Source organism: Mauremys reevesii, linkage group 21 (genome assembly GCF_016161935.1).
Source record: "Mauremys reevesii isolate NIE-2019 linkage group 21, ASM1616193v1, whole genome shotgun sequence".
NCBI classification, from domain to species: Eukaryota; Metazoa; Chordata; order Testudines; family Geoemydidae; genus Mauremys; species Mauremys reevesii.
Window position 1 is genome coordinate 13,473,350 of NC_052643.1, and position 11,948 is coordinate 13,485,297.

Genomic DNA, 11,948 nt, shown 5'->3' on the forward strand with positions numbered 1-11,948 from the left:
AAGGGTGGAGTGGGGGCAGAGCCTGGGACAGGGCCAGGGGTTGAGCGTTCACACACACAAAGTCGGCACCTGTGATCCCTGGCAAGGGTTTGTCTAACCTGTTATTAAAAATGATAGGGATTCCACAACCTCCCTTGGAAACCTATTTCAGATCTTAACTTATAGTTAATTCCATGCTCCAGATCATGGCTGAAGTAGCTGAGCAGGACTTTCAAAATATAGTTTTCCTCTTTGAGCACTAGATATAAACGTTTTTTCTTGTTTCTTTTTTTTAAAATAAGTGGGAAGGAAAACTGAATTGGTGAGTCCGCTGGCACCTGGTTCATTTCAGAATTAGTGAGCTTCTGCTCTCCAACACCTTGAGTTCTTCTCCTCATGGTCCACATGTCAGAACAGAATTAGCAGCTTCCCTAAGAGGAAGGTTTCTACACTGAAGCCTGGAAGCATTGCATGAATGTGACAAATGGCATAATAATTAGGGGAACCCTCTGGAACATATTTTTTTGGGAGGATGGCCTTATAACATTTTGTTTCTTCCTCAGTCCCCGTTAGCGATACCCCTCTTGTCACCCTGTTAGCTGGAGGTTGCAGTACTGCACTGTGGATTGCTTAACAAGCAGATTCAGGACGCTAAGTTTAGCAATTTTTGTAACCACTTGCCTGAACCTTGGCAAAGCTTGAACTGAACTGCCTCTTGATAACACAGGGGGAAATTAACACCTGCATAGAAGACCACCATAAAATCTACCAGCCCCTTAAATCCCCTGTAAATTCTCCAAACTGGGCTTATGTGGGATTTAGATGGTACCTAGGCCATGGGTTGGCCCTCTGCATAGGAGAGAATTTCACCTTGAATTCTGATTGATTTTTAATCCCATTGCAAGACCACTTTAGACACTAACGGGCACTTGAGTGTTACTTAAATTGATGAGGTAATAATTAAAGATATTAAATTGCTTAAATTGCTATCAGTTGTTGGTGTGAGTAGTTAGTTTATGTAGTGAGTGAGGCTGAGAGCAGCTAGTGCATAACAATCCTGTATTTGAAGTTCCTGCATATAAGTTTAGAGATTTTTTTAAAGAGAGTTTATCTGCAGTCAATTTTTGAGTCTCAGTTATCATTTAGGGTGGCCAGCCATTTGTTCAGAGCACCATTACTGATCACTGTAGAAATGTGTTTGTGGGAGGACTTATTACTCGTACACTTTTATATATACATGGCCAAGTCCCCAGGCATGGTGGAATAGGACTTTTTTGCATGTGGTGGTGAGGGAGAAACACACAGATAGCTTCATACCACCTTTACCCTCCAGTGATATTGAGGAGAGGGGCAATTGGCCTCCAGCACAAGTTAGATAGATAAGTTACATCAGTGAAGAATGTCCCCAAGAAGCCACTCTGCTGGCCAGGTTCACCAGAGCATGTTACACTTCTTCATTCCCCCATGTTCCTGATGTGGCCATGGCCTACCCCCAGTTACACCTGGTCTGCCCTCTGGGTGGGGCAGGAGTAACTGTTGTCACATTGGCAAACAGAGTATTTCTCTACCGTATAGTACAGAGAATCTAACCCATTGATAGGATCTAACCTAAATGCATTACTTGCATTCTATGCGAATGGCTTCCATTGGTGTCAATGAGATGTGACAAACACTGAGGGTAGTATATGGCTTGGCAAAGACCTGGAAAAGACCAGTCACCATTTCTATTCCACTCAGCCTGGGTAGAAGATAGTCACCCTCAAATACAGAGTGTATCCAGTATTACACTGATCCTACAATTGATCTTAGCCAAAAAATCCCATTTGGTTACAAGGACTCTTTCTTTGCAGTTATCGGAGATTGACACCAGCTGCTAACCTGTCCCCAAAGATGAAGCTGGCCAACAGCAGTCTGGCTCTGAAACTGTTTTCTATTGATGAGGATGATTTTTACCCAAACATGTTCTGGGCTGAAATCCAAGCAAAAGCCTTACCCGAGAAATGGGCAAAGATTGAAGCCTATGATTTCACAGACTTTCAGATGTTAAACCCTTCTCACTTGAGATACTTTTTCGTCCTAGAAAGAATGCCAATAGGTAAGAAATGGAAACTGCTACCACTATTAACATTTAGAGAATTCTGCCATGCTGTAAGGGTCAGTGTGCAAATCTTTGTCAAATAAGACAAAGCTGGTTGTAATCATTTTTGTAAAACCAGAAACATGCCTGGTGCTCTGCAGTGATCATTATATCTGTAAACATCCCCTTAAATGAGAATGGATGGGCCCATGGGCGTTCATCCATATCAGGACCAATTTTATCAGAAACAGCTGACCTGTACTAACACTAGCCGATAAATTATAAAGGCTGGCATGCTCCTGAGCTAAGCCATTTGAGTTTGGGATCGCCAGCTGTCCTACATTTCATGAGACTTTCTTTTTTTTTAGTAAATGAACAGACCCTTTTTTCTTCTGTAATCACCTACAGAGGATGTCTGTAGGACTGTTTCTCATCTATAAAGAAATAGTAAACTGTACCTCTTTCTGTGAAGGTAGCACCCCATCTCTAGGTATCCCCATTTATTCTGTTGTATTCTTCATTCAATTTTGATTTTAGACTTTCATATCCAGGGAGACCTGATATTGGAGGGAGGAGTTGAAGTCTGATTTACATTTACAGCATGTGGTTTTGCTTTTATATTGCATTATATGATGTTAATTTCATGCTGCTTATGAATATGATTATATTCTAATTCTCTTTACAGCCCCCTGAGTGTTGGTGCAAGGACACATTATAAAAAAAGTTGGCTTCCTCCATAACACTCTGTTTAGATGCTTGTATGTTACTGATCATTAAAGATCAAAGTACAGCTGGCACACAAGGAATCTGCCAATGAAGATTGACATAATACGGTCTCTAGGATCTTTGCATATCTTTATCTCTAACCTCATGGAGATATATATCACACTTTGACTGGAGCATAAATCCAAAACATTTCATTCAGTTGACTGTTACTTTCCTTGAGGCATACTTGGCATTATTTATATGTTAGAATGCTTTTAGAACCAATGAAAGTTTGGGTTTTTTTAGGAGCCATCATGAACGTTTATTGATCTTGTTCTCTGGTTTTGTATTTGTTTTAGAGCTTGGACAGTTTTTAGAAGGAGACACTATTACCATCCAGCTGCCCCAGTATCTTCAGGTGTCTCCTTCCAGCTTTGTGAAGTGGACCAAGGAGCCTTCGCTCATGACGCTGTTTGACACCAATGCTGTTGTGCTGGCCAACGGGACTGAGGGGATTGAGATCAAAGGAGTAAAGTATGATTGTAATCTGCTGTACTTTCAGCCTGTAAACTCCTGTTTCCTTCTCAGTGCCTAGGAGTAATGCATCTTCATAACAATGACCAACCTGGGTCAGACCAATGGTCCATCTAGGCCCAGTATCCTGTTTTCCCGACAGTGGCCTATGCCAGATGCTTCAGAGGGAATGAACAGAACAGGGCAATCTGAGTGATCCATTCCAGTCCCAGCTTCTGGCAGTCAGAGGTTCAGGCACATCCAGAGCATGGGATTGCATCCCTGATCATCTTGGCGAATAGCCATTGATGGACCTATCCTCCCTGAACTTCTCTAATTCTCTTTTGAACCACCTATATTTTGGCCTTCATAACATCCCCTGGCAACGAGTTCCACAGGTTGCCTGTGCATTGTGTGAAGCAGTACTTCCTTGCGTGACCCCTGGTTTGTGTGTTATATGAAAGGATAAATAGCACTACCTTATTCACTTTCTCCACACCATTCCTGATTTTATAACCTCTATCATATTCCCCCCACCCCATATGCACACCAATAGGGGATTGGCATCCACAAGGAGCAGAGAATAAGGCAAATGGACTGATGGGATTATCGTCACATAGTGGTGCTCTTAATACTTTGCTGTAAAAATATTATTTCTTAAATGATTAGGAATAGAAACAGATCTAGAGAAGGAGAAGAAATACTAAGCAACTGTGAACTGAGTCCATAAGAAAAATAGCCATCAAGGGGTTCTGCAGCTGTCATAAAACAGAGTGGATCTTTTGCATTTTAATCCCCTCATCTCCTATCACCTCTACTTCCCCTTTCCTTCTGTTTCTTCCCTCTTGAGTATTCTCCCCCTTCTCTTCCTAAGCTACCTTCCAGTTGCCTGTGGTCTGAGGGGAGACAAAAATCAACAAAATGTCTGAGTTCTAATCTCCTTCCCTGCTCATCTAGCAGGAAACCTGTCCCCAGAGTGAAGTCTGAGTACTGTAAAGCAACCTTCAGTAGAAAACCGGAGTGGGAAATCGAGGATTCTCATTTCCTTTCTGTTTTACCTTCTCTCAGGAATAGTGAATTTGGTTACATCCGAGCTCTTGTCTATGATTTCACCCCTGATGTTCCTGGAAGGGTTATGGTAGCCCAGAGGCTCTTCTTCATAAAGAAGGGTACTGAGTGTTTTTAAATTTATGGTGCATTATCCTTAGTATGGTATCCTATAGTCATCAGGATTTGACTTCCATGTCATCTCTACCTTTTTACTTAGATATTCAATGCCACCAAATCAGCCAATGCAATATTTAAAAAAGATCATTAAAACATTCTATTAATATTAGCTTTGGTAAGACCACTTTTTTATTTAAATTTATTATTATTTTATATGCAAATATATATAGGTCACTTCTGCTTGACAGTGCCTTTTAACATATGAGTGGAATTAACTCTTCACCAAAGCTTTTAATGAATGAGGTTTTCCACATTTTTAAAAGGATGCTGAAACATTGGAGAGAGTGCAGAAAAAGAGTCACAAAAATAATCTGAGGGCTGGAGTAGATTCCTTACAATTAGAGATTTAAGAATATGATCTGTTTAGTTTTTCATCAAGAGGATTGAGAGGTGACTTTGCTGCAGTATACACATACCTTTACAAGGAAAAAACACTAGCTCTTTAACCTAGCAGAGAAAAGCATAAGAAAAGCCAATGGCTGGAAGTTAAAGGCATGATAAATTTAAATTAGAAACAAGGGACAAATTTTTAACAGTGAGGGTGATTAACCATTGGCACAGACTACCAACAAAAGTGGTGAATTCTCTATTTCTTAATTACTTTACCTCAAGACCGGATGCCTTTCTGGGAGATTTGCTTTAGACTTTAGTCAAGCACACGTTATTGGGCTCAATGCAAGTGTAACTGGGTAAAATTCTATGGCCTGTGCTAGACAAGAAGTCAGTCTAGATGATCTAATCGTCCCTTCTGGCCTTGAAATCTGAGTTTGTGAATGAACCAACAAGCATTGCGTTTACTATAAAGGGCAACTATGTTTTTTTTTACTTGAATAAAATGAAATGATTAAATGGATCAATTACTTTACTTTGGCCGTGCACCTGTTTATTTGTGTCACATGTGCATTTTTCCCTCCCAGATATTAGCAAAATGTGCAATGGAACTCGGAATGAAAAGAATTGCCACTGTAACCCAGGATTTGAGGGAAATGGCGTACACTGTATTGGTAAATATTCATGCACTTTGCTTCCTGGAGCATTTTCTCATAATGTTAACATAACATAGAAGATATTGCTGCAGCTATTCAATGACTTGTGATCAACATATATCCATGTAAAGGATTTGCATGTGACATCAAAATGCTGCTTGTCTCATTGAAAAGAATAAAAGAATAGGGAGGAGGGTGTCAAGTCTCAGGCATCCATTTCAGAATGTTATAAAAATAACAGAATTTTTCAGTAATGACACTAAAATTGCACATTTTAATGATTTTGCTAGTGTTTTAAGCTGCTATTGTAAAAATAGTGTAGCCTTTCTAAAGGGTTGCCTCAAGGTGAAGATCAGAATAAGATTAATCACTCATTAGATATAACAATGAGTTTTGTTAAAAACATCTTTATGCTGTGCCATGCAGCTTGTGAAGGAAATCCAAAGTTAATTCCAGAAAGGTTGGGTTTAGTCAACATTCCCTTTCATGGCTGGCTTGAATTCAGTTTTACTGTGATTTTTAAAAGTGTCTGATATCCTTTTTTGCACCTGCAATGTTTGCATGACAGTGTAATAGAATAGTGAGATGCACTATGAGAAAGCACCTCTGTCATGCTGTTAATGGTAGTGGCGGAAGTTTTTAAAAGGACAAGACTCATTTTGGTCCAATAATACTATTTTCCATCATATAACCTAAGATAGAGAAGTAAGCAGGCCATGCTTCTGGGCATCTTCTGACCGTTTGTGGAGGCGAAACAAGATTTTCCCTCATGTGCAGGTTTGCACTTTACAGTAATGGCAAAAGAAAATGCCCAAGCATTGGTTACAGCATGCTAGACTTGGTAAACCAATGGCAGGGAGATGGGACACTGGACAAGTAATGCGATGTGATGACTCTTCTGTGTTTTGTGGAGAGCAATTTGCAGGAATTCCATACAAGGGCAGTTGGATCTCTTTAGTGCCCACAAAAGAGCTGGTCACACAAGCAACAGACAGAATGGTCAGGGACCATTATTCAAGTTAATGAATAGTCAACTGTTGAGGCAGCATTAAAACTATGACAATCAAGTGAACACCCCAGCCCACCCTACCCCAGTGTCTCATGAACAGACACCAAGCCATGTGCTGCATTCTTTGATTGCTCAACAGACTGTTCCAGTGTCCTGCTTGGCCAGCAAAGGCCCACCTTTGTGCACAGGATCAGCATTTGAGTGCACAGTTCACATAACATGCAGCAGCAAATGTCAATTTGTGCACACAAATGTGGATTTGTGTGGGCTTAGTGGGTTCACACACACTGTTGCAGGTGTGTATCCATTGTGCCCACAGTCGAAAACTGTGACTCGGTTATAATTAGTTAAATCTGCTGTTAAAACTTAGGCACATTCACTTCTTTCTGCTTGAAGATATAGATGAGTGTGTGGAAGGAATGCCCATGAAGTGCCTGCCCGAGGCTGAATGCATCAATAGATATGGATCGTACTTTTGTCGTTGCCCACATGGATTCAAAGGAGATGGACTGTACAGCTGTGTAGGTAAAGGAAATGTGAGCTCTGAGATTGAGGGTTTTTTTTTTAAACTGAGTTAGCTTGTCAGCTAATACATTCTGAAGTCCATTTTTCAAAGGCCGTGGTTGTGATTTACAGGGACCAAAGCAATGTGCAGAAATAGCTTCTTGATAGGGCCCACTTCCTGGCCCATTTCTGGCCTATCAAGATGGCTTGGAATGATGAAGACCTAGGGAAATCAAGTCCCATTCCTACCAGGGAGCCTTGGTCAAGACAGACTCAAAACAATATCTGCGGTTGTTTCCCCATGTCGATGATCCTGAGTAAAGATGCTGTAGAAACCTGTAATTTACATGAATCCTGTATAACTGAATTTAAATGGAAAAATTAATGTAGGTTTCTATCTCCATTCTAGATATAGATGAGTGTGCAGGAGGTATCCATAACTGTAATCAGGATGCGACTTGTCTGAATACTCTTGGCTCCTATTTCTGTGTGTGTCAGAGTGGGTTTATTGGTGATGGCATTCACTGTAAAGGTAAGGAAACGAGCTTACCTGTTGGTTACTTACACGTGACTGGGAAGAAGTGAGGAGTGGATTTGTTTCTCATTCTGATGTTTTCATCTTTGTCCTCCTTATGGCAGCAAAAAGCATATGGTCCCCATGGTCTCCGTGGTCTGTCTGTACTGTCACTTGTGGATACCAGAACCAAATGCGGATCCGCTTGTGCACCCATCCAGAGAGTGGGATGCGTTGTGAGGGACCTTCTGCTGATCTCAAGCTTTGTCCCAATCTAGAACCATGCCCAAGTGAGTCCAAACTCATTCATTTATCTTAGAGAATGTATATATCCACAGCTATATTCGTACAGATTGCTGTATGATTTCTATTCCCTATTCAACGCTTGTCAGCTAAACTGTGGCATGGGAAACAGAAATTGGGATGTCCTGCTACAAAACAGGCTAAGTAAGAACCTCATTTGCTCTCAGCAGCTCTGCTTCTTTTTAGTTCTCTATCCCCTAGAGCATGAGTCATCACAAAATGATAATCAGTTGTGTTGGTGTAACAGGATGGCTGATCTCAAGACCTTGTGCAGGAATGTAGGACTCGTTGAGTTCCCCTAGGTGCAGCTCATAAAACCCTGTCTTAAGATTCAAGGTAATTACTATTAAGTCATACTGGCAGGTGGGTGCAGTAAACTCCAACCAGTGTATAAAGGGGTTCAAAGGGTGTCTCTGGCCATAGTGGACTAGTACAGAGGAAGGAAGCCCAAAGAACATCTATGCTTGGAAAGTTTAGATTGAGGTTATGTTATTGCTTTTGAATTTCCACTAAAGCCAAGCCCAGGAAGCAGGTGATTGGATACTAACTCAGGAACTGCTTGCTGTGTTGAGGATGGGGGTAGGGACTCAACCTGTTCTCTCCAGCAGTGGAGCCATAAAAAGACAGGCTGTAACAGAAGCGATCTCACTGACAGTCCCTTGTATTATATGCTTCTTTAGTTGACCATAAGTTAAAGAAATTCTTAGGGCTTGATCTGCTGATGACCTGCTCTTGTGTAGTCATTTCCATTAGTGCAAAGTGGGCATAAAATATTACCAAACGAGAATGGCAGCAGTTTGCATTGGTGAAAACAGCTACTTGAGGTTCAGGAAAAATGTGAACTGGGCCCTTAGTTGGCACCTATAATGGGGTACACGTATCATTGATAGCACCCCCTGGTGCCTCGGGTCAAACTGAAATCTATAAACCAGTAACTCTTCCATCCCTCTAGGGCTCTACGGAAGTTCTCTTATAGGCCCTCTCTGGGGGCCTCCCCAACAGGATCCCAACTTGCTCCTGCACAGTTCCTCTTTTGCTGCTGCTTTGTCACAGGATCCCCCCCACTGCCTCCTCTCCCTGGGGACTCTGGTAGCTTCCCTTAGTGGGCCTTCCAGCCTGACTTCTTTGCTCCTCTCTCCCGGCCTTCCCCCATAACCTTTTCCCAGCAGGGGTCAGTAATTATCATTATTTATTTTCACATCACCATCAGGTGGGGGCTAGTTGCTAGGTCACAGGCTGAAACTTAAAGGACCAGCCAGCCTGTGACAGCACCTATCAAATAACATTTCATCTCCTGCATCTGAAGGAAGAGATCATGTTAATGCAGTAGAAGGTGGTCACAGGAGAGCATGAATTGTCACAATTAGGACTGTCACTTGGAGGAGCTTGCCCAGCAAAATGAGCTGTGCAGAGCCATGACAGGTATCAACATGTGATCATGACGGTGCTATTTTGGTATGTTTTAACATCCTGCAAGTCTATCTCAGAGCACACCCAGTGGCCCCATTGCTTCTAGAACAATGGTCTCTCTACACCCATTGCAGTATATAAAGGTAAAAGCTGAGTTCAGGGCTTCACTAAAAATATATCCATAAAGTAAAGCAGAGACATTTCTGCTTTACTTTATAGAGAGAGTGCTATTTATTCTGTGACAACATCCTTGTTCTAATGATTATTTTCCATTATCCTCAATGATGTGAAACCCTTTCAGTGAATCTTGTCACATTCCATGAGGATACACTTCCGACACAAATAGCTGCTAATAGTCTGAATCAATGTGGATCTGCCACCTTGCTCGGAGAGGTGAGAATGCTTCTGTTTCATTTCTCTAGTGAATGGCCAGTGGTCAGAATGGTCACCCTGGTCAATGTGTTCTGACACCTGTTCAGGAATCAAGAAAAGAATCCGGATTTGCAATAGCCCTGCTCCTTCCAGAGGAGGTTTGCCCTGTGCTGGCTTAAAGGAGGAAGTCACGGTGTGCAACAACAACAAATGCCCAGGTACAGTAGTTATTTTGAATTCTGTAACATTTCACCAAAATATCAGACGCAGGTGAGACTGAGAAAGAGATTCTGTTGCAAAAGTAACGTCAAAGGTACTTCAGTACCAGATTGGAGTGTCCCCAGAGCTCTGCTTCCTACCATATCTCTGCTCCCATTTCACCCTACTCTTCCTCCCACTCCTAACTGCTCCCTTTGTCTCCTCATCCCATCAGTAGGTTTACATCTTCCTTATGCCTTGATGCTTAGAACAGCCATCTTTTCCTGCATATCAAATCTCCATTTCCTCCTTCAAGTCCCTCATTAAAACCCCTTTTCTGTGAAGACTTTAGTTCATGCTCCCCTCACTGTTAAAGTTTCGGTGGCTTCTTGCATGTGAACTGCTGATCCATGTTTTTGTCCAAATTGGACTGTAAGGTCTCCAGGGCATGGTTACTGCCTTTTTCATGTTTTGTAAACTGTGATGTACCCTTTCAGTACTTTATGAATAACAGTGATGCTGCCAGATGAAAAAGTGGCCAGTGGTTTGCATGAAAAGATCAGATTTGCAACAGCCCATCTGAAGTTATCTTTCCTGAACATAAATGCCTGAAACGTGTTGAAATTAAAAAGAAATGAAGGAGATAAGCACTGGTCATGCTTGTTTTTTCTTTGTCTCAGTTGATGGGATGTGGTCTCCGTGGGCATCCTGGACTCCCTGCCCCATCTCTTGCGGCCTAGGAGTGGTGAGCCGATCTCGACGATGCAATAATCCTGCCCCGGAGCATGGGGGAAAGAATTGCACTGGACACGGATATGAGGAAGGTTCTTGTGGATTTCCAGTAAGTGATAGATCTGTATGATAATGGATTTTAGAATATTCCTATCTGAAAGAAAACGGGGATCTATTATCACTGATGGTAGAACTTTCAGTAGGTTCAGAGGAGCATCCAGAGTTCAGATGCTTACTGAAATGGACAAAATGGGTTTGAATTAGAAGAATGGGAGAGTACCTCCAACGATCAATAGGAATGACGGGAGAAGTCCCCCCAAAAGGTTAAAGTTGTTCTGACAGTATCCTAGCAGCTCACTATCAATCTGATCCTGAGATACTCTTTTGTTGAAGCCAAAGGGAATTGTTGCTGTTCAGGATCGCTCAGAAACAGGCCTTCTATAAGGGTTTTTTTAAACTGTTGAGTCTTAATATAAGCAAACAAGATAATGAAATTTCTAGAATTCTGCTTTATAACACATTTCAATAGAACTCTATGCATGTTGGTTTTTTTCTGTTTATTTAACCTCACGTTTTAAAAAAATGACTGGTTAACATCTAATTTTTACTTCAGTCACTCATAAAGGGCAGAATTACTCACACTACGGCTCTTGGTTGCCTACACTGTGCTTGTTTTGCTAGTGGAAATTGCATTGATGTCAATTAAAGTTTCAGATGTAGACATTTCAAGATGACCAACTGCACATATTAAAGGAGACTTTGACCTGATAATGTTTTCCTTCTAAATATTTCTTTCATAGCATGCTAAGAATACTGCATTAGAAATTCAGTCCTCGCCACACAGTCCATCTTTTATCTGTTTTATTTGCAGGAGGACTTTTGCAAATACCTGAAGCGACCATCTGAATCCATTATACCAGGGAAACTGATCCAGTAATCAGTCTAAAGAAGTTAGTGTGCTGAAAAACTGTTGAAATTCACTAGCCTCTAACTCACTTACATGCCTTTGAAAAGCCCAGCTGTACTGAAAAGTTCCAAAAGAAACCTGCCTCAATAGAAAACTTTTAGTCATGATACTTACCGGAAAACACACATTATTGGTGTTGGAACCAGTGCAGTGTACTGAATGCTAAGACCTATGTTGTTCATGACTTTCGTAAAGAATAAAAGCCGGGCACAAAATGAAGACTTGCAGGGTGAATGTAGTGACACTGGTACCAAAGGGTTTAATTCAGGCATCGCAATGAGCTCCCTGACAGGCACCTTCATACCAGCAAGAGTGTGGCTACGCTAGGGGGCTATACCAGTATCAGTATAACACCCTCTGCTACCCACTCTCTCTCACAGAGCCATCAGTACAAAATCTGGCTGTAGACCAGCCCTGGTTATAAATCACATGGAGGAGGAGGTGTGTGAGGA

The 11,948-nt window shown here is 41.6% G+C and overlaps 1 protein-coding gene across 2 annotated transcripts; it reads left to right on the forward strand.

Moving 5' to 3' along the window:
• Positions 1-1,832: 1,832 nt before the first annotated feature.
• On the forward strand, positions 1,833-11,715 carry LOC120387939 (coadhesin-like). 2 transcript variants are annotated; one of them, XM_039509364.1, is made up of 10 exons: positions 1,833-2,074; positions 3,121-3,295; positions 4,343-4,443; positions 5,419-5,505; positions 6,893-7,021; positions 7,410-7,532; positions 7,640-7,804; positions 9,650-9,817; positions 10,478-10,638; positions 11,401-11,715. In XM_039509364.1, the coding sequence occupies exons 1-10, from the start codon at positions 1,870-1,872 to the stop codon at positions 11,464-11,466; spliced, it is 1,380 nt and encodes a 459-aa protein (XP_039365298.1). In that variant the 5' UTR covers positions 1,833-1,869; the 3' UTR covers positions 11,467-11,715. The 2 variants fall into 2 exon arrangements, with proteins under 2 accessions (XP_039365298.1, XP_039365299.1); XM_039509365.1 differs by lacking the exon at positions 4,343-4,443 and having other exon boundaries at positions 3,121-3,303.
• Positions 11,716-11,948: the final 233 nt, after the last annotated feature.